Below are 25,247 nucleotides of genomic sequence, written 5' to 3'. Positions count from 1 at the left end.
ACCCTACTTTAAATCTGTCACCTCGCTCTGCGCTAAACACTCGTTACACGTGTACCTGTCCTTATTTTGAATCAGCAGCTACTTCCAGACTACCCCTCTACTTTGAAAAACTGCAGTACAACTGTAGATACACACAGAGGAGAGAACTGAGGCAGGGAACATTCAAAATTATGCTTTGGAGCAGGTGGCGGTGTCAAAATATTGTGATACAGTGAACACACAGTGTCAAGTTTTACCCCAGAAGGCTTTAGCACATCTACAACTGCAACCTCATGCTGTTCCATTTCTAATTTGTTCAATTATGGACATTTGCTCATGCTTGTTAGGGAGAATTTCTCTTGAAGATACAATGAAGGGAAGTTAATTAAAGTTCAGCCAAGTGCACTGAAGTGCAATGCAATGGAGTCATGTGAGGTGAGGACAGGTACAGTCCACTGAAGTAATGTGAAGTGCAGTGCAGTGGTGCAATGCAGTATAGTGGACTTGTAGTGGCAGGCAGTGCAGTGAAGTGAAGTAAATGCAGTGCAGTGCTGTGAAGTAAAATGAAGTGAAGAGAGATACATTAAAATGCAGTTCAGTTAATGAAAGTAAAGTACACTCAAAAACACTTTATTCAAGTTACTTAATCTAGTTATGCCAACAATTTCCACCAAACTGAGCTTGTTAGGTATAATTTGATGATAATATTAACATAACTGACTTCTGTGCAACCAACATGGTTACATCAGGTATTAAATCCAAGTTCACCAACATTATCTGGTGAATTAAAATGTCAGTGTCCAGATAACTAAACTGAACAACACTAAACTGACTTAACTCACTTATGTAACTTACTTCTGTTACTTAGCTGAATTTAGTAAGACCAACTAAACTAGCCTTTGTAGTTCCAACTTAACTGACTTAAATAAGTGTGCTTGCTTTACTTGCTTTGTGGACTTGTTAAAACAGATTATGTTAACAATTTCCACACAGTGTGGTGCTAAGTAAGTATATATATATATATATATATATAGATATATATATATATATTATATATAAAAAAAAAAAAATAAAAAAAATTTTTAGATATAGATAGATATATAATTGTAGATATGTGAAAACCTCAGCAGATACAATGAAAACTCTTTACATCCTGCATTATGTGCTATAATGTGACAGCAGTAACACTTCCTGTTGGCAGGCAGAGTGTAGAACAGTGACAGATGGTGACTCTTCAGGGGTCAGAGAGATGAAGAAGCATCATGACAGAATCAGCTGCTCCCCAAAGAAAAAAGAAATCCTGATGGCCTGTTTATCTATCGGAAGCTGATATGCCAATATCTTCATCCTGGATCTCTCCTCATCTCCTCCTCTCTCTTCTCAGTATCACTTTACTTCTCGTCTATCTGTTACACTCACATCTCCCACCCTGACTCCTTTCCTTCCCTCATCTTGTTTCCTTAATTTGACTGATTCCCTCTTACTTTGTCTCTTTTGTTTCTCTTTAACACATTTCTTTCCCCCTTTTCTGTTCTTCTATATTCCTTCAAAAAATGGATTATGTCATTAAATTTTTATCTGTGGTTAAATGAGGTGAAATGAGGCAACTGGTTATTTATTGTTATGTACATACTGTTTCTTTAGGCTTCCTGACCCTGTACAGAACAACACATTCCATAAAAAAAGTGGCTGTTTATTCTTATTGGCACACTGTTTACAGTTTATGGTTGATTTGCTCATATTGTATTTATTATCAGCATTGGAACTCATGACATCACATCCTTTTTTGGGACCAAGTGTGTGATGATAAACCTTTTCTACACATCGACTTGTCTTTTTTGGGAAGCACATGTGTCACTAATCATAGCAGCCATTATTCATTTTATTTTTACACCTGTTTCTGTCACATGTGGAATGTCTTCACTGAAAAGGCCCATTTTGTTTAATGGAAGGATAGGGACCGTTGGGACAGCTGACCCTCATGATGGACATTCTTCCTGTATCCTCAGTCCATACAAACTAGCTGTATTCAGTGTGTACTACACTAATCTTTGCATACACAACAGACAAAAAGCATGTGTTGCCAATACTGCACCCATTTCTACTGACAGAAATAGAATATGCTAACCATAACTATGTTTTCATGCTTGTACATTAACCTGAAAATAAGAATCAATTATGTTTTTATTACTATAGAAGGAGCCTTTTGTGTCCAGAGGGAGCTTCTTCTGTGGAATCACCATGTTTCTAACCCAGACCGGACAAACTGACTCTGGATACAACCTTTTCTGTTTCACAGCCACTGTAGTTTACCCTACATGCTTAGAATGGGAGGGTGAGGCGAGCAGTATTCAGTTGGTTGCAATATGCAGCTTCGCCACTAGATGCCACTAAATCCTACACACAGTACCTTTAAAAATACATTAAAAACATCAACATAAACGGACTGTTTTGAGTGTATTTAACAAGAATTTGAGCATGTTGTAAACCTGATTAGAATGTCAGTGGTATGAAGTAGGGACACACACAGCTCTAATTACTAACATTACTGTAATAATACAGCTATGATGATGTGTCTATGATGTGTCTTGCTCCACTTGTCGATCAGTCATGTTCAACAGCACACATCATCATATCCACTTTCCATAAAGGATTGGTGCTGTGCAGGAGTTTCTAGATTCATATTAAATTGAGTCATTTGTGTCACTCAGCACTGAATGCACTGTGGAGACTGGCTGCTGCCGTCTGTGCTCTATGTATGCTGTGTGTGTGTGTGTGTGTGTGTGTGTGTGTGTGTCGCAGCAACAAGATCTCAATCTGTGTGTCTGTTTGACAGCCTTTACAAAGCCTGAGACCCCCTCTCCTCTATCTATCAATGTGTGTGTGTGTGTGTTTCTATGTGTGTGTGGGTGTGTATGTGCATTTGTGTAGGTTCTATCAGGCCTTAAGACCAGTAGAAAGGTCACTGTCGAAATGCCAGCAGCTATGGCAGCCTGTCTTTCTGTCTGATGTCTTTATGTGTCTAGAAAGTGTCTGTCTGTCTGTCTGTCTGTCTGTCTGTCTGTCTGTCTGTCTGTGTTTTGCTGCAACAGTGCTGGGGTTAGGTGCGGATCATGAACTGGATCTGCTTAACCACGAGTAATCAAACTAACTCATTGATTCAGTGATTGGGATACACTTTTTCCTGTTGAGACAGTCCAATAAGGAGAATTCAACATTCTTCTATGGAGCTTCATAGGTTAGGTTTGACCAGTGCTCTTCACTGAGCTGATCAATAATAATTCTTCTGGTGTTAGAGCTATAATATGTATGTATTATGTAAGTATAGCGTATATCCCACATGTAAGATCTATCTATCCACTAATTTGGATTAGGCCTAATGAAGCTAATGTGTTGATTATTTTTAGTGTTTTTAGCCATGCTAGCAGCACGCCGGGATCGGTGATCATCTTTAATTTGGTTCGTGACCAAAACAGTGTCGCGACCACGACGTGAGTGAGACTTGCCCGGTGTGGTGCAGGACTCGTTTTATAACCAGCCTTAAGTGGCCTTTCAGGGAACTGCAGTTTGTCTGTGTTGGTTGCCATTTGCTTCAAACCTTGCTGCAGTGATGTACAGGTGTACACCATGACATCACCGTTGGGTGTGCTTAAAGATGCAAAAGAGCACACTATTGAGCATCAGTGAGGTGTTTCCATAAACATATTTCTATGAACATTTAGAAGTATTGCATTCAAAAACTTTGATGGAAATGGCAAAATGTGCCTTTTTCAAAACACAGCTAATTTGCTTAATGAGAGTTTTAAGTCACATGACTGATCAGCTGTTTTCTCCATGCTCCCATGATTCTTTACATCTTTGCTCCACCAAGACATGAAGCAGAAACATAACAGAAACAACAACAGAAATCATGTCATACCAACATGTGCATCATAGTGGATCCTAATCTTTCCACAGAGATGTTTCATGAGGGAAACTGACATAGTTCTGCTTTGACATGAGCAGTAAACATGTGTGTGTATGTTTATATGATCACGTTTGTCAGGGGCTCAGCCTGACACTTTAACGCCCATGCAGCCCCTGTGCTGTGCCTGAGCGCCGGGTATCCTCTCTCTCTGCGTCTCTCTGCGTCTCCCTGCCTCCATCAGGACGCAGAGCTCCGCCTCGGATGCTGCTGCTGCTGCTGCTGCTGTTTATCTGATTACCGCGATACAGCGCTGCGTCTCCTTAAGGCGACACTCCGGTTTAATTAATTAGACGACCGGACAGAGAGGGACAGAGACGCCGAGGAGCAGCATCCGCCGGGTCGCCACCATCTTCTCTCTGCAGGACGTCGCGTGTCGCCACTTCACTTCACCACCTTGAAGTTATGAAACGGGCTGTGATCTGACCCTGCATGCCTGCAGAAAACCCCCCAGGACCCTCTCCTCCCCCATTCTGCGATTCATGGACTACCAATGCATCGCACTGGTTCTTCCTGCCTTTTCTTCCGCAGACGCGTCGCTACCTCCTTGCCTCATATTTAGGTGATGAAACCGGCTGTAGATCCGCGGCCTTCCGCTCCTCACTCCTGTTCCACACATGGACCCTGTAGTAGCTATGGCCTCTGTTAAAAACGTACATAAATATGCGTTCTGCGTGTCCGGCCTATTGCATTTCCACGTTCTCGTTCGCCGCCCATGCGTCGCCGCTGCCGCGCCACCGCGTCTTCACTTGCTCCCCTCATGGACTCTGAAATCTGCGTGAAGCACGCGTCCTCTCCGCGTCTACGCCCTCCATCTGCCGCGGATGCGGTGCGCTTGGGTGCTCGCTGTCTACTCGCCTTGGCCCGTCACTGATTCTCTGGTCCGGGGGGGCTGGTGCCCGCAGAGAGGCAGGATGGTGCGGATAGCCAGCGCGCTGGGGCTCGTCATGTTCAGCGTGGCGCTGCTCATCCTGTCGCTCATCAGCTACGTGTCCATCAAGAAGGACTTCTTGCTCAGCACCCCCAGATACGGACCTAACGGAGGATCCAGGATGTCCATGTTCCACACAGGGTTTCGGTGAGTCCAGGCCGGGCTGTGCAGCTGACTGTTGGTTTGCATTGTATCAGCTGTGGTCAGTGTTTGGTTTGTGTCTTTGGGTATTTCAGGTGTAAACATGCTGACAGTAGCAAAACACAGTTGAATGTAAACTAGAGTTGATGCACAGTGTCTTCTAATGTGGCATTTATTGATTGTTTATGTTTTGAATGAGTCTTAGATCCTCATAAATGATCTTACTCATTCTCAGCTCTCTAATCCCTCAGTTTGTGCTGATAGGATGAAGCGATCAGATCAGAAAAATACATAAACTTTGTCCACAGAAACATCTTTTTAAGGATGTCAGGTAGGTGTCAGAGTGGTAGGACTCAGATGAAGGCCTTCCTGCTGTCTGAGGCCTGTCAGCTCACACACTGCTGCTGGAGTTTGATGCAGTATTTATGATTCTCCGTAGTATGAATAATCATTGTAAGGATGTTTTTTTGTTCCGATCATACTTTTATAAAATGTTCATTTATTTTATACACTAGGGCAAAAAAAAAAAAAGAAGTTCTTGTGTAGCGTTGTCTTTTATGGTTTGAGCTGTTGGTCCCTAAGAAACACTGTAGAGTTACAGTCTGCAATGATAAGGTAATCAAAAGTATTCTAATAAATTTTAGTGTTCAGTGCCAATGTGCCAAATGATTTATTTTCAACAAAATCAGTGCGTGGCAACTTTACGGTGTCTTTATAGATCTTAAAAAGTGAACATTAACTTAACGTGGATTGTGACGGGATGCAAACTGCAGCGTCTGCACCAAAGTTGTGCGTGCTATATGCCAGATCCACCATCCACCTCCACGCTTCCTAACCCTGACTGCAACACTATCCAACTTCTTTGGGATGGACTGGAACAACAACTGTGAGCCGGGCTTCATCACCCCCCATCGGTGTTTGGTGTTGGGGGTCATTTGGAATCACATGATCATCAATCATGTGATTGTTCAGGTGTCCATGTACCTTTGCCTATACCGAGAAGAGAGAGGTCACAGTGAGGAGAAAAAAACACAAACTGCTAGCATTGTCTGCAGCGGCAAGTTCAGGTGGCCATGACAACTTATTAGCAGAATAAACTAACCGAGATACATAAATCATAAACAGGTTATGAGGTGACGAGCCACTGGTTCCAGATGCGTGAACCCTCAGTAAGTGCACTCAGCACTGGCCTTTAAAGTAATAGTTTGATATTTTGGGAAATAAACTTATTTAGATAATAAACTTATTAAGCTGGTAGCAGAAGGCTTTGTCCAAAATTCAATTTCAGTTTCAACAATTTCTTTGTGAAACAGCGATTGGAAGCGGTGACTTCCTGGAGTCTGTGCTTGTTACCTCACAGTGATGACGTGATATAGTTACAGTTACAGCAGGATATATTCATTAGTAAGCTATGTGGCCCTTTCAGACACAACGGCATCATTGTGCTATGAAACTTATTTTTAACAACGGCTTATGCTGCATTTTATTCGCTGCGTCGAGCAAAGCGGAGAACACAGGACAGCATGCTGCCGGTGTTGATCCCAGCTGTGAGGGCAATGCCCATCACACTGTCTGAAAAGGACATTATACATGTTGGTCGTTGTATGTTTGACATTTGTACAGAGCCAGGCTAGCTGCTTCCAGTCTTTATCCTGAGCTAGGCTGCTTTCCAGGACTAGCTCCCAACATAACCCTAACACTAACACTAACCCTTCTTAATGTTCATCTCTGACCTTCTACTAGAACTGCTGCTTCTAATTTACAACCACTGCTGCTGTATCTGTTCGTTTTACTGCCAACTAGCCACTGTTTGTTGACATGTATTAGTATCGAGCACCTGCTTGAATTCAGAGCAATGTGCAGTTTTTATAATAAAAACATCGTCAGATTAAATGATTATTGACAACCTCATCATTTAGCAAGGAAGAAAGTGAACTTCTGTGCTGAGCTAACAAACCTCAAATCATCAGCAGCTTCTGCTGAACATAAAATGTCTGGACAGAATCAGCTCATTGTTAGACGTTGTAACAGACAGCATGGTTCTTATCTTTTATCATAAACATAGAGCATAAGAAGACAGACTACATCCTATCTCTCATGTCAGTGGTGGATGACACTGATTGGCTGATTAAAAAAAAAAACTAAGGAGACAGCGTTGCCCTGATAAACTGGTCTAAATGTAGTACATGTCAGTGTGTTTACTCGGTGAGTGTGTATCAGCCTGAAAATAGGACATCTGTCACTTAATCCCACAGCTGTGAACTAGATCAGCTCATTAATTTACGCTCTTCTGTCCCTCCTCAAGTCCGCCTATCACCACGTTTCTATACAGATGTTTGATTGATGACATGATGAAGAATTTAGTCTGAAAAGATTTCAGGAATGCAAATTTTAAATTTGGTAAAACATCTTTAGTACTGAAAAAACTTTCTTATAGCCGCACAAGTAGATTTCTTTGCTTTTGTAGAATCATTGTTTGCATTTGTTTTAACAGCAACTGCATTAGTAATAAAATAGAAGTTGAGAGCTGCAGACTGATGAGTGTACTATTGTTATAATGTTGTGCTGATGTAGTTGTTTTGTGGATATGCACATTATACTTCAAATTGCCTTGTGCACTTTCCAGTTAAGGTAAATGAAGGTTCCAGCCAATAACTGAGAATTTATACTTCAGAAAGTCAGTATGCAGACTAAATCACAGTTAATGGACAGTTCTCTGTCACAGTACAATGTACAAACTAAATAGAGGTCGTAAAACATTAGAATAAAGTGTGAACTGTGGTTCAAAAGCATCAGAAAGACCTGAAGCAAGTATCCAAATAAAAAAGTATAAAGTATTACTCTAAAAATAACACGGGACTCCCTCATATAGCTTTATGTTTTATCCATCAGTTTGGCATGGTGGCAGGCTCTAAAAACTACAATATCCATGAATATCAATCATCGTTGTCATGGTGAAGAACCCAGTCAGAGGCTTGAATATGAGTGGGAGCAAATTCAAAACAGTTTGTTGTTGCAGTTGGGAACAGAACAGGTTAGGATATGATGTTCCTTGGGAATCGTAACTATAGTTACCTTCTTCCTGGAGGTGTTTATGTCCACAGGCTTTGGCTTGTTACCACCCAGATATGTTCAAACATAACAATCTTTTGTACCGATGTTTTAACCAGGAGAGTTTCATGCTGATCCAAGCTGTAGCAGTGTTCTACCTGTGAGTTACATAACACCGCATGTGAGAAAATGAATGGACTTTTACTTCCAGAGTCAGGGGAGCCCAAAATAGTTCCTCTCACTTTAAATTTCACCTCCTTCAAGCCTCAAGAGACTTTTACACAAGCAGCCATTGACATGAAATAGTATGTAAACACAGGTGTTACAAATGATACTAATAAAGGTTCTGTTCAGAAACAGAGTCAGGGTGCTGCTGTCTTCTGCTGTTAATATCATTGGTACCACCTGCATTTACACTACTATTTCATGTCAAAATGGCCACTGCGGAAAAAGTCTATTCAGTGACTTAAATAAATAATAATAAATTCCCTCCTGTAGAACATACAGCAACAATACAATTTGAGACTACATGTACTTACGTTACACAGACAGACATATACACACATACACATCCTCACCCCATTGCACCAGTGTAAGGTAGAATGCAAATTAAATAACCATTCCCCAATATCGCTTACAATTTCCGTAAAGGTCATATTTCCATCCTTAATAATATTCATGTATGGTTTCCAGAGATCAACAAAGTCTTTCTACTTGTCTTTAGCAATGTAGGTTAGTCTTTCCATACCGATACAATGCAAGAGTTCTTTAGTCTACATCAGCAATGATGGTGCTTCTGTACTCTACCAGCACAGTGCAATCGCCCTCCTGGCTTGAAGAGACCAAGATCCAAGGATTTAATCTGTTTCAATGTTTGTTTGAGATCTTTCGGGTATATTCCAAGTCAACAGAGTCCGGCATTTAAAGGAATTTTGGTATTAAACATGTCTGACAAACATTCTATAACATCTTTTCAAATATTTTGGATCTTCAGACAGTCCCATAGACAATGAAATAGGGTACCTTTTTCAATAAAAACATTTAGGGCTTTCAGGAATATTAGCAGACATACTGTACAGTATGATGAAGCTTGACAGGAGTTATATACATTCTCATAAGCCATTTATATTGAAGTAATTTAAACCTTGTATTTATAGAGATAGATATAGAGTTTGTGCTTTTAAACAAGCTTCCTTCCAATCTGTCTCATCAATATCTTCTTGTGCATCCATTTCCAATCATTCAATGTATCTTGTGTTGATTCATTACTTACACGGGACTCACACAGGAGGTGGAACGGCCGCGGAACGGCAGCGGAACGGTCCTTTGCCCGGCGTCAACTCACACCAGACGCGGATCAGCCGCGGAACGGCAGCGGAGCGAGCCGGCCGTATTCACGCGAGATCACGCGAGAATCCTGGACATACCCGAGACCCCGCGATAAACAATGTATAAAGAAAACAACAACAACAAACAGCAGACTTTGCTTCTCCGACGTGGAGGAGATTATAAAAAACATCTGTTGTGTCATAAATGATTGTGTGATGTTCCACTTCAACAATTAGTCTCTCGTTGAGACCCTTTGATCGATCTTTGATCACCTGGTGCCACCGGTCATGACGTAACGTTGATGTGAAGTTGTAAAAAGCTACATGAACTGAGTATTGTGTTTTATTTTGAAAGGGGGCGGAAGTTTATTATGTTGATTCTCTGTCGGATTTCCTGTCTGGTGCGCAGTGCTCTGTTGAAATTTACGAGGTTTAGCCGCGGCTCGCGGAAGAAATAGAAATCTTGCGGAAAGCTCGCGCCGTGGCGCGGAGAGTTGCTTCTGGGACGCTTCTGATCCGCGTCTGAACCGCGCCCGGTGTGAGTGCTCTCATTGACTAGACTGGTTTCTAAATGCTACGGTGACCGCGGCGGTACCGTTCCGCTTCCGTTCCGCTTCCGTTCCGCGTCCGGTGTGAGTTGGCCTTGAGTTGGCCTTTACTTGCAACCAGTATGTTGTAGTATTTACTGTAGATATATGTCTTTTCCTCCCTAGATTTACAAGTGTCATTTCCTCACGTTTTGGTGACACTCTTAAAGATTGGTACTAGACCATGCAATGTCCTCAAAAATGTATAGCAAACTTTCCAAACTCTCAGAACAGTAATGAAAAGTGATGACAACATGACGGCGGTATCATTTGTTTCGTACTCTTCTTCTTCATCGTCATGTTGGACTGAAGGCAGACTAGATGTTACTCTGACTCACTATCGTCTCTCAAGGCACAGGTGGTATAACAAGAAACTGCGAGCTACCCAGCTGGTTAGCATGCTAATTTCAATAAACATTGCTGCACATAGATGTGTTTGACATACTGTTATCTCCTCACATTTAGTTTATAATAGCAGTTTTTGAGTGTTTAAACATTCATGAACTATTAATTCTGAACACATCTAACAGATCGCTCCGTTAATGCATTTTTACTGCATCTGATTCCAAACAGGATGTCTCTTCACACCACTTGAGCTCTCTAATACTTTTTGAACAGGGTCCAGTTTGGCCACTGCAGTACAACCCTGATGAAAATCATTCTGTAAATCTCAGCTGTCCGACACGTTCGGTGAGGTCCGGCGTGTGTGTGTGACGTTAAAACAGCATCGTTCTGATGAAGGTTCTGGAGGCCAGAGAGCCGTCCTTGGCTCTGATTTACGGCACGAGAGCCGAATTCATTTTCCTCCCGCCTGTAATCATTTTCCTCTTTGCTCACCGTCATCGCAGGCCAAGGTTATGCTCAGAGTGAGTTAGATGTGAAAGGGAGCAGCGTTTTGAAGAGAAAACACTCTGCTGAGGGACAAATCTGAATTTCCTGCTGTGTTGTTGTGCAGGGGGAGTGTCATCAGGAACATGGTGATTCAGGGAAATCTTTGGTTTTGTGTGTGGTGCAGGATGTTAGTCCGTTTGATGAAAAATTATATATTCGTATACTATATATTGTATTACAGTTCATCCTCAGGGGAACATGAATGTCGGAGCCAAGCTTCATTGCTGTTTACTTTCACATTGTAAATTGTAAATGCTTTCTGTGCCCAACTGTTCCTATTTTACCAGCACTTTGCAGTAAGTGACAACACAAATGTTTACCTGCAGGGAATACAATCTCATGTATTTTATTGTTACAAATAGAGTAAGTATTTGAAATGCACTTTACCTCTGAGTCTACTTTAGGTGTTCACAGCTATCACTTAAATGTCATTTTAAAGCCGCTGGTGATGATGAAGATAAGAGTGAGTGAGTTTCTTTTTTTGTTTTACATTGCTCCTGCAGCGAGAGGCCACCTCGCAAACCTGACCTGAGGTGAATACAGAGAATCAACAACACGAGGATTTGCTCTGTCTCTCCTTTACCCTTTTATTAATACATAAAATAATCTATCTATCTATCTATCTATCTATCTATCTATCTATCTATCTATCTATCTATCTATCTATCTATCTATCTATCTATCTATCTATCTATGGTCTTGCTGTTTCTCTTGACATTAAGCAGCAGAGTCTTCTGTCTTTCTCAGCAGCTTCTGCTTCAGGTGTTTTCTTTTCTTTTTTCTGCCCACATGAAACCTGCAGCCACTCAGCTGTTTGTGTCACGAACAAGACACAAAGCAACAAGTCTATGACCCTGAATCCTCTCTGTAGCCTTTTGGATGGTGCAGTGTTGATTTAGAAACAGCATAAAACACTTTAAACCAATACAGTGAGAATAAAACTAAACTAAAAATCAGTCAATCATTTGAGTTCCTTTCCCAACTCACCTTCAGCATTTCCACAGTATTCTTCTAGGAAATTATTATTAATAATAATTATTAAATAGTTAGTAGCTGTTTCATGCTGATCCTGATTCAGCGCTGCACCTCCCTGGCTGAGCCTCACTGACAATAAAGATGGCGGATGCTGCAAGAACAAAATAAAGCTGCTGAAGGTCTGACTGCCATCAGATGCAAGTCAAATAGTATTTACATCTACTTTGGGTTTGTTTTACACTGGCCGAGCATCCCACAGGTGGAGTATGCCATGCAGGACAGATCTCAGGGTTCAAACCTGTGACACTGTCTGAACTGTCCTGCAGGAAACTCAATTATCCTTCATGCGAAATGAACCAAACCGAAATGTACTTGCAAACACTATTTGACCAGTTGAGTCTGCCATAGCAGAGTCTTGACCTGAAACCTTGACATTTTGATGTTTAGTCTGAGTCTTTAAGAGTCAAGTCCTCTGTTTAAACTAACTTTACAACATTAGAGTAAATCATTTTCTCTCTTCAGAGACAGATGAGAAGATTGGTTTCATCCCTGTGTGTTCATTATGAGAAAACTTCCAGTTTACATTCCACGTTCTTTGAATTACGTCTACATTACTCAACATTTGCTTAACATTTTGCATTACATTTGAATCTAAACACGGCTAATATTTCAATGTTTCCAATGATTCAGAATGCAGAGTGACTGAGTTATCTGGGTTCCATGAGAAGTCGATCCAGGTCATCAAGCATGATATGATAGTGTTCGACCTACATAACCACCTAGCTAATTTTAGCTACTCAGTCATTTTCTGCCATCTATATTAGCTAACAAGCCAGTCCCCAATCAGTCCTGCGGTCAGCTAGATTTTGTGGAGTTGTTTAGAATCTTTGATGGACTTAGGCTAACAGTTTCCCATTGCTCCCATTCTTTGTGCTAAGCTAGGCTAAACACATCCTGGACCTTTTTTTGTAACAGATGCACAGAGATTAAACTGATGACTATTTCTCAAAGGACTCAGAGTTGCTTTGACAGGAAATGACTGAATGCTAGCCTGAGAAGGAAGTCATTCTACCAATAAAAGGCAGCACAGACTAGAAATACTCGAATACATTAAAAACGTCAAGGTTTACACGCAACTAGAAAAGCTTAGAAAGTACTCGGTTAATCTCCAGGTTAAGTCTTGGTTTTACTAATGGAAGAGTTAAGGCTTCTTGCACTGCCAAAAGAGTGTTCATCTTATCAAGTATGTTGACATCATGTTCACTTGTAACGCGGTGACGTCAATTGATTTCTCATGCAGTTTAAATGTATTGAAATGGAGTAAACAAAGCATTATATCTGGTTGAAGAACAAATATATATAATTCCACAAACAAAGTCTCAAATGAGATGAGAGAAACTTGCTAAGATGGACAGAATCCTGCAACAGTTTGGCCTTCCTGCTCCTTTTTTCCACAATACATTGCGCTGGTTTTTATTTTATATTCAAGGAAAGAGGCTGAAAATCATTTACACTGAGCTGATAGTGTAAATGAAACAAATTGTCACTGCAGCTGCTTCCCTAACAGAAGAAAACGGTCTGTATTTGTTGAACGGCTCTTCAAACTCTTGCACAGTTCAATCAGTTTCTTTTGGAGGCATTTTAGTTTTGTTCATGTAAAGAACAGATTTTTTTTACATCTTGGGTCTAATGTTTGACTACTATGACATCAAGAAATACTTGCAGTCAGGTAGTCTCACTTATAATTTGAAGATGTTTCCACGCCAAGTTTACATATGTAAGATCTTTAAACAAAACCAAGCAAATAGTTATTAAATCTTTCTTCTGTTTCTGTCGCTTCTTGCTAACAGAGACATTTTCACATCATAGAAAAATAAATGGGCAAACTCTATACAAAATATCATTATTGTTGCTGCCCAGATGCACAACATAAAAACTTAATACAACATATATAATATAGTTTTATGTCTCATTTGGCAAAATTTATACACACATTTCAAAACTAATTATAGTTCCAGCCTGGTGTGTAACATCTTTTATCGGCTTGTTCCAACCTCTCTGACTGTCTGACTGCTTGTGTTTCTTTGTCTGTAATGATCCTTTTTAATGCCGGTGAATGAGGATGTGTTACCCACAAATTTTGTTTTAAAATAGCTAAAATGCTCCTCAAAACATCTTGAAGTGCAAGTGGATGAAGCCATCCTCCTAACACAGGTAGACTGAATAAACCTCCATGTCCTCCTTCTCCTCATCTGTGTAGCTCCCAGCTGGCGATGAAGTATCTGGATCCAGCTTTCACTCCTCTGACCAACGCTCTCAGCGAGGACCTGCAGAACTCCTCTAAATGGAGCTACAACCACACCGCTTTTATAAAGCTGAAGTAGGTTACGCACGCACACACATTCTCTCTCTCTTTCTGTGGATTTTTAAGATTTTTTTTTGGCCTTTTTCAAACTTTATTTTTGACAGACAGCTGAAGAGTGACAGGAATGTGGGGAGAGATAGATGGGGAACATGCAAAGGACTGCAGGTCGGATTCAAACCCTTGGGCCACTGCTGAGCCTTCGTACATGGGGCAGATGCTCTACCAACTGAGCTAACCAACACCCTTTCTGTGGCTTTTTTGATAGTCCTGAAGCTCAGTGTGCTTTGAGTTACAGCAGTGAGCAGCAGTGGTGAAACGCTAATGTTGGTGTTTCCCTAAGCAAAGAGTTCTTCAGCATTGTAAGACAGTAACAAAGTGATTCAGATCGTGTGTTTTTATTGAATGTATCTAATCTGATTCTCATCAAGTCTAATTTATAAATAAGTATACCTCAAAGAGTCGAGTCATTTTCCTTTTATCTATTTTTTATTATTATTATTTTGCAGGTCAAAATTTCACTTTAAATCTTAAGAAAGTAAGATCTCACAGCAGTCAGGTCCAAGCCAAGTGAACTTAATATAAACAGAAGTGGGGGTCATATTCAAATAAACTGCTTTAGATAAACAGTTTAGAGAAAGCATCAGTGAATGAAGTGCTTACTTTGATACGGATGTATTTTAATATCTCAAAATGTGGTTTAATCGGATTTGTGGGGTGACGAAACATCAGCAGTCTGCTCCTCCATCATCTACATACTTAATCTCCATACTAATTATATTTAATGCAGATTGAGAATTATATACATTACATCTGAGTCACTGTCATCATGATCATTGTTTCTGATTAGACTGATGGACAGGATTGAAATGCAGAACTGAAATGGTATCAGCTTCGTTTATTGTGTTTCACAAGGTCTGTCAGTACTGGTTTCAAAGTCCTCATAGGCTTTTTCCTTTAATCCACAATAATGACAATTACATTTTGATGTGGTCACTGTGCCAACTGTCTTATCCAGAGTTCTGACCATACAGAGAGCAGAGCTATAAAATAAGCTTAAAATCCTTGATGAACAACATAGCATTACAAATGAAAACAAAACATATTTTCTCGTTTCCCTCAGGTGTTGAATTTGTTCTGATTACATTAGTTATGATCAAAAACTAGAGAGTTCACAACTTTGCTAACAGCCAAACATCAACAAGGTCAGCAAGACATAGCAGCAGCTAATATCACTGACTAGTCCAACAGCAGTCAGCCCAGCTCGGTGTCTGTCTTTCAGCCTTTTATTTCACCAAGCTCTCACCAACCACTAAAGTCAGTCCCACATTTACTCTTGTCAGGCGGCCTCTCGCCAAGTCATTTGCTTCTTTGCTTATCTTAGTGTCCCCTGTCAAGATCCTCTTAGATTTAGAGCCTACTTACATTTCTCGCTTTCCTTGCTCCGGTTCTGGTGCCCATTCTGGTGTCGCTCCCCATCTGCATCCCCCAACGCCCCAGAAAACCTCCTCCTGCAGGTGGGCCAATGCACCTGTACTACAAACACTAACACTTCTGCAGTGCTCTGAACTCACAGTCTGGGCAGGCTGGCTAACATACAAGCTAACAGCCGCTACAGTTTGCAGCAGTTTACTCTACTGTCCACCAGGAAACTCTGTAAATCACAGAGAGTTGCGTGGGAGCAAGCTACACAGTGCAAGAACAGGTATAAGTGGAAATGGCAGAGGCACCATTCACCTGACTCCAAGTCATTTCACATCTGTTCTTTTATGTTAGAAAAGTTCCATAATGTTGCTTTAAGTATTCAAATGTTAAATAGTCCTATGTTTCCATGTAGATTTCTTTCTTTCAGTGACTTCCCTTCGTGTTTAGAACTGCAGGCGGTGAACATGTTGTGATTTTCACATACTGGTTCACTTTATGTTGGAAGGATCATGGTGTTTTCTCCACCTAGAACAACCACTGTTCAATACAGCACCATTACACTACATAGGTGTTGCTATTTTTGTACAGCCCCTGTAGACTTCCCTGCACAGAAGAGTGTAGTACAGTATGACGTTTTATAGGTTAGGTTACCATATGTGATATACTGTAGGTATAGGTAAGGTTGGTAAGCGTCTGATTTGTGGATGCTTACATTTGGTGCAGTAATAAACAAAACTGTTTTTATGTTTCACAGAAAGGAGATCTCGCAGTACATCGATATCCCCCACAACTTCACACTGACACGAGGCTCAGTCCGAATCGGGCAGCTGATGCACTATGACTACTCCAGCCACAAGTACGTCTACTCCATCGGTGAGAACTTTCGCTCGCTGCTCCCTGAAACCTCGCCGATCCTCAACAAACACTACAATGTCTGTGCCGTGGTTGGCAACAGCGGCATCCTCACCGGCTCCCGCTGTGGCCCTCAAATTGAGAAGTTTGACTTCGTCTTCCGTTGCAACTTTGCGCCAACTGAGATATTTAAGAAGGATGTTGGACGACGGACCAACATGACAACCTTTAACCCCAGTATCCTGGAGAAATACTACAACAATTTACTGACTGTGCAGGACAGGAACAACTTCTTCTTGAGTTTGAAGAAGCTAGACGGTGCCATTCTGTGGATTCCTGCGTTTTTCTTCCACACATCAGCCACAGTGACGAGGACGCTGGTCGATTTCTTTGTGGAACACCGTGGTCAGCTCAAGGTCCAGCTGGCATGGCCCGGAAACATCATGCAGTATATCAACAAGTAAGACACAACAGCAAAAACCCCATCTCCACCTATATGGATATGTCATCTAGTATCTTTATTTTAGCACTGTGATCAGATCTCAGTATGCAAATTAAGGTAGGTGGCGTGGTTAAGTCGGTGGGTGATGCTGCTGTATGGTTCTACCTATTATTTCAAACTTTTTATAGGGCTTCTTTGCAATAGTAGGGAGAGGCAGAGTCAGGTTCCTTACGACTGCGGATGTGTTCTGGCGAGACCAATTGCATCCTGATTGCAGTGCATTCTGTATGTATTTACAGCTGCGTTACTAGGGATGGGAATTGATAAGATTTTTACGATTCCGATTCCATTATCGATTCTGCTTAACGATTCGATTCTTTATCGATTCTCTTATCGATCCTCATTCCCAGAGGAGGTAGTGAACTGGAGCGAGTACTAGTACAGCTGCCAGCCTCAGAGCCAGCCTCTCTCTCTCATCATGGTCATCTTCTAAATGTAATGCAGAAGGCATTCGTTTAATGTTAACTAGCATGTTTTACAAAGAAGCACATCGTGCTAACATGGTAGGCAGTGTGTTATTTACCATTCGTACCTTCCGTAGTAACCGCAGAGGTGGTCGTAGCCTGGCTGCTGCCGCTGCTGCTAGGTTGAGATTTATCTCCAGTCCGAAGCGTGTCAAAAACACGACATTCATTTTAAAATATTGCATGTTGTGTGCACAAATATTTCTGCATGTTTATCGCGTTCCCTCCCGATGCTGTTATCTCCACTTTGCAATGATTGCAAGTCGCCCTGTTGCCATCTTTTTTGGTAAAATGCAGCCGAACTTTGGAGTGTTTGAAATGAGTGGGTGACATTGATTACTACTGACTACACGGCACGTGCGAAACTTGCATAAGTTACGTGGCATAATTTGTCGTGCTTGCTGGAATCAAGTGTGCGTAACTTCTTACGGAAGTTACGCGGCGTAATTCGTGCTTGCTGGAATTGATAAGAGAATCGTTAGATAAACCAAACGATTCCATGGAATTGAAACACACGGAACCGATTCTCAACAAGAACCGGTTCTCTATGCGTTACCGTACATTTTTCCAGCTCAGATAAGAGAGTGCATTTCTAAATGATCAACAAATTCCATGAAATGATCAGAACCAACAATGCATTATGGCTCATAAATATACAGATTGACTTTTTTTAAAAGTTAAATAAAGTAAAATGCTCCTAAAACAGCTGGACACTGTAAGAGGAAATAGAGGAATTTTTACGGACTATTTTCAGCAGCGGATTGAAACACATTTGGTGTTCTAGTGAGCTGTGAATGTGACACACAGTTTATGTGTTCTTGGTGATGAAAGAACAGTTTGTGAGAGCAGCAGGGGTCAGTTAATGGTTCAGTTTTGGCCTTTTTTTCAGCAGGATTTGTTGGTGATCTATATCATCTGTCCATCTTGCACAACCGCTTATCCTTATCAGGGTTGTGGGTGGCTGGAGACAGTCCCAGCTGGCACTGGGCAAGGGGTGGGGTACACCCTAGAGAAGTTGGCAGTTCATCACAGGGCTGACACATAGAGACAAACAACCAATTCACACTTACATTCACACCTACGGACCATTTAGTCATCAGTCGACCAACGGAGTACCTGGAGAGAATCCAATCGGATACGTGGAGAACATGCACACTCCACTCAGAAAAGTATATAAAGAATATCGATTTTTTTAACCTCACGCCTGTTTACTATTTGTCACATTTAATTACTACTTGGTGTTTTTCGCTAAATATGTTTTGGAGGAAACATAATTGCTTTTTGGATTATGTTTACTGACAGTTTTTCCGGTCCAAGAAGTGCCACGTAGGTCATATGACAGTGACTTATGTAACAGATGTTTTATTCACCTGCAAGTCTAAGGATCAACATTTTCTCCTAAGGAAGGATCTCTTAGGACATTTCAGTCTGTAGACGTGTCTCTCTCTCTCTGTCTTGATTTCTGTCATGTCTTTCTGTCCTATTTGTAGCACTTTGTGGAAACTATACGTGGTCGTATTGAACTGAGCTTTGCTCTATATGGCAAAGAGAAGATTTAGGCTCCAAAGCCGGATTATAAGGCAACAGCTATTTAGTGAAAGGTATGGCACAGAGTTGTAACTGTGTGTGGAAAGGGATTTGGGTCTGGTGCTTACTGTTGTAGCAGCAGAATAGGCTGTTCGTACAGTAGCCTAATCTTCACCAATCCCATTAAAACTACCTGCTCTGGAAGAATTACCACGTTTAAGCAGCTCAGGCGGCTTTCAGCACCTCGAGGACTCTCAGAAATGCTTTTGTTGAGGCCAGTTTGGAGAGTTCCCCCTCTGTGACGCTCTGGAGCAGGACTCACTGATGAGAGCATTAGCAGGGGTCAGATTAGACCCCCTTTTTTTTTTTTTTTTTTTTTTTCTTTCTATTTAATCATCTGTTATCAGTTAATTCAGAATTTCTGGAGGATGTGAATTGGAATTACCTCTATTTAATAGGTTACATGATTACATACATTATTACAACTTCATGGGCAACAGTGTAAATAAGTGATTTACCTGAAAGGCTACCAGGAAATGGAGAAAGAGACAGGAAGTGTTGTGTTTCCCTGACAGTATCTTAACAGTGATCAAGCATAATTAAGTAGGGGTATCTGAGTTAATTATTGAATAAACACAGTATCTGTTAGAGCAGACAGAATGACGTGACTCTGCTGTACTGACGTTGTTTGTGCTGTGTATTGTATGTTATACTGAATCAATCGAGATAACAGGTAAACATGAGAGAAATGTTGGGTTTGCGCGGTTTGAAGCAGCATCAACAGCAAATAGAAACAGAAATAAAGCTCTGTCTGATAAATGATGAACTGATAAATTCCCTTTTTCTAACACAAACCCCCAAATCACAACCCTTAAAAAGGCATCAAGTGAAGTAATTTAAAGCCTAAATTATTCATGTATTCTTTCAACGTCTAACTGTTTTCTCATTTGTCCTCAATAGTTACTGGAAAACCAAGCATCTGTCGCCAAAGCGCCTGAGCACTGGCATCCTGATGTACACACTGGCGTCCTCCATGTGTGACCAGATTCACTTGTACGGCTTCTGGCCTTTTGGCTGGGACCCTAACACGGGCAAGGAGCTGCCGTACCACTACTACGACAAGAAGGGCACCAAGTTCACCACCAAGTGGCAGGAGTCCCATCAGCTGCCTGCCGAGTTCAAACTCCTCTACAAGATGCACATGCAGGGAATGCTGAAGCTCTCGCTCTCCCACTGTGCTTAGGCCTGAAACTGCATCAGGAACAGACTTCAAACTCCTCTCAACGCTTCCACAGGCCAGAGTAGTCAAGATGAAGAGGCAGACAAGGGAAAGGATCCAGGTGGTTTTGCCAAAAGTAAAATCTTGGTGCAATGGGTTCTTAAACTGTTTTCAGCCAAAGATCCCAGAGCAAAAGCCCACAATCCTGTACTCATGATGAACCAATTGTGTAAGCCTCAACAGTCCCAGAAACAAGGAGGCTATTCATTTCTTCAATAATTTCAAGAAGACGAGGACTGCTGCAGCTTGACTTTTAGGCCGCACCACTCTTCAGTATAGTATCACAACCTTGAATTGTTTCATGGTGTTTTTATCCCTCATCAAGCGCACATTGCTCGTAGATTCAATCATAGAGAAAACTATTGTCACTGATAACTTACGAGGTTTGTAAAATCCTGTCTCATATTACTATAGCTGTCCAGTCTATTGGCATCCGATAAGAATTCAGACTCATGGATGTGTGACATTGTATTTCTCACTACATGACTTGTCATCTTTCACAACTTCTATGACGCACAAAGATGATTGGTTGAGAGGTTCTGGGGATCAGCTTCACTCTTCCACCTGGGAGCATCATGGCAATATCATTACTCTTCAGCTTCCCCATGTTGTTAACCAACAGGTGGAAAAAAAGAAAGAAAGTTCTGTTCTTTTTGTTGGGACATATTTAGATGTCACAGGTGCTGCAAGAGTTGTTCTCCACATTGCAAGGGATAAAATGAGCAACTGACTTGGCCTATACTCATTTTTGTTTCCAACCTCTCATGTCCAGTATCATTATCAGGCTGATTTCATGCAGTCTGGCTATCAGCAGCTGGCAGCAGACTATCATCTGATGACAATATAGCCTCTGGGGGCAGTGGCCAATGTTTCTGGGCGTCTAGTGTATGGATAACGGATAGCCAGGCCAAGAATTCCCCTGCAGTCCAATTAGCAACTTGATACGTGAGAATGACGAGAAAGGCACAATTATGCTAATCTCTGTAAATGGATATCAGCATATGAATGCTAATGAAGAAGATCGGTTTATAAAGATTAGAAAAGGGAAGAAAAATGTCACATGGGTGTGTCATCTACATTGTTGGATGTTAAAATATTTCAACCTACCAGGAAAGTATTTTCCTTCTTTGTTTAACAGCTCAGAACACTTTCTCCATTGATACATTTAATAGTGACACACTTCATTTTAGTGAAACAGGTTTAGGCATGCAGCAGAAACACGTATACAATAACCTACAATAAGTGACAAATTAAGGTAAATTAACCGTAGATCTTTCATGTGCATAGTTATTTATTGACAGGTTGATTAAAAATCTTAATTTGTTCCCCAAACGTCAGTGCATTTATTCTTAAAACGCAATTCCTTGAATTTTGGGAGGCAGCAGAACAAGTTGAAAATGGAACATTGACATATTAACACCTTTTTTTTCCCTACAGCTAATGTGTTAATAAGCTTCCTATAAAGTCATCCAGCAGACACAGAGCAACATCACCATCATTTGAGTTGTGTTTGAGCCCACCTGATGAATGTAAGTCAAATAGTCACCCTCTTTTAGCTCTTGTTTGGTTTCCACCAACACCCAAGGAAAATATCAAAGTTTAAGACTTCATGACAGCAACAAGCACAACCATAATCTGTAAGGACATAGGATGAGTCAGGTTGTGTCTCCACGAGACATCTAACAGCTGTAGAAGCACACAGAGAGATGACGACACCAGATATGTCAACATTGTGGGCAAAGGTAGAACTGTCTGTTTCAAACTTGGCCACAACAAATCTGAGGAGTCCCTGTTAGCGTGAGTGAACTTGAATTCTAGTAGTTTACAATTGTCTGTCGTGTTCTGATATATTTGACCAAATTTCATGTTAAGTCTTTCTTTTTTTTAAGTGACAGCCCTACTTTGTGAAGATTGTTAATGTTAGCTAACCAGCACTATGCAACCTATCAGGAGGATTCCCTTTTCAGCCAGTATGCTGCCATTTCTTTTCTTCTGTGCTGATTTTTGCCTCCATTTTTGTGTGTTTTAAATAAATATCAGGGTTTAAAATTAAGTTATGCGTGTTAGAATATGGCCTCACCTTCCCTTAGTGTTATGAATTGCTACTTTAGCCAGGTGGCTTCATGTTTTAAAATAGTTTTATTGTAAATCTTTAATATGATGTTATGAATATGACAAGAGCCGAGGATAAAGATAGCAGCATAGATTATTGCTACTGGATTATGAATCTACAAGGAGGCAGTGATGGCGGGCAACCTGCACAAATATTGGACACAGTACACATCATCCACCCTGACCTCCACACCCTTACTTTCTGCCTTCGCTACATAAAGCACACACTACTCCCTGCATCAGAGTTGAATGTTGGCGTTGGCAAATTTGTTAAATACCAACAGAATTGCTGGAGAAACTGAAATGGGATTTAAAACCTACATAACACAACAACGTAGGAGTTTAGAGTCAGAAAGACTATAGATGACTAATCACAAACATTACCTAACAAAAAAGAGAACATACAGCAACTGTTACTGAAGCACACTGCTCTCATGTCGAAGAAGTAAAAGAACCATATCGATGAGGAATGTGAGTGTTAGTGTTTCATTTGTTAAGAGAGAGAAGATCTCGAGTTCCACTTCACACTTTGTCCGTCTGCGATGTCCAACATGAGACAACATGAAACACAAGGCACCTTAGATAATTAAAACAGAGAGCAACATATTCTCACAGCCACTTTTGTATTCCACAAAGACAACAAATACGTTTTTGTAACATGTCCTACAGCAGGCCGTCTATTCATGAGAGAACTATACATTTGGGGATTAAGATTGGATTGAAGTCTTTGGGATAAATTAAGGTTTTCTCTGAATTTAATGAGTTTGAGTCCACCATTTTCATAAATGTAGCGACAAAAATTGTTGGGCCTCTGGCTTTCCATAATGTGCATTTGTATACTCAGGTTTTTGTGAATGGGTACAGTTGTACAAACTACATTTATGGTTGCTTTGGTCTCTCTTTGTGTGATTATGGAGACACTTTTGTGTGCTTTGTTGTATGTCAAAGTTTTTCAAGTCCATTGAGTACGTGTCATTCGTATATTATGATTATTAAGTATATTAAGATGCTCAGTCATCTTTGTTTTTTTAATTAAATTTTTATTTTAAATGAGAACTGATATATATTTATGTTGCTACATAATTCCCATCATATCCTGGAGTGTTCAGATTGTTCCACACATTGCAGTCTGGCATTTGCATCTGGGCATTTTACTTTAAGGAATAAATATACAGCATAAACTTTACAGATAAGACAACAGACAAGTGGTCTGGTAGTTCTTCATCGGGGAGTATCTAAGAACCCTCAGACCACTAAACCATTGTAAAAAAGAAAATGTGAATTTCTCACATATAAAACATCATTTTACATGTGCTAAATTCACTTTTAATGCCTGTTTTTTAATCATATCAAATCTGAATTATTATATTTAACATGCTTTTTGGAAAGGGAGTGACTTTTGTCTCTTTTCAGTGTTTTGTTTTTTCATGAATTTTCATGTCCACTGCAAAGAGTTAATGACACAACAAATGGAGAGAAACTGGGACTATTTTTGTAATCTGCAGCTGAATTTGAGCCGTTTCTGCCTTGTTTGTTGTGTTTGTTTGTTTTTTAGTCTCCGTCTACAGTTTCATTTCAATCTGACATATCTATGAAATGTGACATTTTCAAGACTTTGACAAAAAGATTGTTGGCATGAAGGTTAAACTCACAAAGAAAAATAGAAATAATGGTATTTTTTATTTGACATGAGCACATTAAAAACTCAATAGGATGTCATTTTGTTTCACGTTTTTGTCTTCTTTTGCCACCTCATATTTTTCTTACATAAAATATAAAATATAAGCGTCAGGTAAAGTTTTTCCAGAATGTATTTTTTGCATTTTGAATGATGCTGGCTCCATCCATATTGATATGTCTTTAGAGATGACTCTTTTAAGAGTAATATATACTAAAACCACATTTAGATATCATCCACAATATGCTGTAGAATAACTAACATCTTTTATTCATCCAGTACTTGAAAGAAAATATATCTACTCTGTATTTATTTAACCATTTAGTCATTAAAATGAATGAAATTATGAATTTGACAAAGTGAATCCTGTCTTGTTTTGGGTGGATGTTGTTTATAACAGTATTTTATGTATGTGTAAGTTTGGTATGTTTTTGGGCATTGTCAGCAGAAAACATATTTTTGCCACATAAAAAAGGCTAACCTCAAAAAAATCAATATCTGTTTCAGTGCACGCTGTTTTATGAATATGCTGCTGCTTTACTTTATGTGACTTTGTTTGCTTTGGCACTAAGTGCAGAGGTTCATTATTCTTACAAATAAACCCAACTGTGTTGCAAACTATATAATGCTGCAGATCAACTGTTTGCAGTCAGTTACAGCAGCACAGTCTTTGAAATCTTTAGAAATGTAGAAGTGATCTCACAACTTTCTGACTCAAACAGATGATCTGTGTGTGATTTGTGGTGCAATAGAATAGTGTTGTGCAGTTGGAAGTTCTATAATTAATGCTATAAAAAGAGGGTATATAGAAAGAGGCTATATTGCAGCAAAGCAAACCTATGAAAATATTCATTTTGCCTTTTTGAGCTTTATTTTGACAGAGACAGCTGAAGAGTGGATGTGGGGAGAGAAAGATGCGGGAAAGAGCCACAGGTTGGATTCAAACCCTGGGCTTCTGCAGCAAGGACTGAGCCTTCACACATGGGGCGGCTGCTCTACCAACTGAGCTAAACGACAGCCAGATATTGAATTTTTGAGTTGGGCCTTTTTCATGTGGCTAGAATATGTTTTCTACTGACCCTGTCCTCAGCAGTGCTTTCTGTGCCGGGATCCCTGTCTGCTTCTCCAAACTGACTGTCATCTACTGTAGGTAACACACTGACATATGTGCATAAATACCTCACACCTCCCCACTTCAA

General features: G+C 40.4%; 1 protein-coding gene and 1 long non-coding RNA gene across 3 annotated transcripts; one reads left to right on the top strand and one right to left on the bottom strand.

Annotated features, from left to right (window-relative positions):
• The first annotated feature begins 3,814 nt into the window (after window positions 1-3,814).
• Window positions 3,815-24,316, top strand: st8sia3 (ST8 alpha-N-acetyl-neuraminide alpha-2,8-sialyltransferase 3). 2 transcript variants are annotated; one of them, XM_019265445.2, is made up of 5 exons: window positions 3,815-5,021; window positions 11,376-11,405; window positions 14,108-14,227; window positions 16,389-16,946; window positions 19,940-24,316. In XM_019265445.2, exons 1-5 carry the CDS (start codon window positions 4,768-4,770, stop codon window positions 20,220-20,222), a joined length of 1,245 nt encoding a protein of 414 aa, XP_019120990.1. In that variant the 5' UTR covers window positions 3,815-4,767; the 3' UTR covers window positions 20,223-24,316. The 2 variants fall into 2 exon arrangements, with proteins under 2 accessions (XP_019120990.1, XP_010735387.2); XM_010737085.3 differs by lacking the exon at window positions 11,376-11,405 and having other exon boundaries at window positions 3,817-5,021.
• Window positions 5,028-9,386, bottom strand: LOC113745494 (uncharacterized). Its single transcript, XR_003462159.1, has 3 exons — window positions 9,340-9,386; window positions 8,091-8,224; window positions 5,028-6,005 (listed from the first exon to the last, which is right to left on the bottom strand). It is a non-coding gene; the product is annotated as an uncharacterized LOC113745494 (long non-coding RNA).
• Window positions 24,317-25,247: the final 931 nt, after the last annotated feature.

Source organism: Larimichthys crocea, unplaced genomic scaffold (assembly GCF_000972845.2).
Source record: "Larimichthys crocea isolate SSNF unplaced genomic scaffold, L_crocea_2.0 scaffold82, whole genome shotgun sequence".
Classification (NCBI taxonomy): domain Eukaryota; kingdom Metazoa; phylum Chordata; class Actinopteri; family Sciaenidae; genus Larimichthys; species Larimichthys crocea.
The sequence above is the reverse complement of the archived record's forward strand: the minus strand, read 5'-3'. Positions and strand labels throughout refer to the sequence as shown.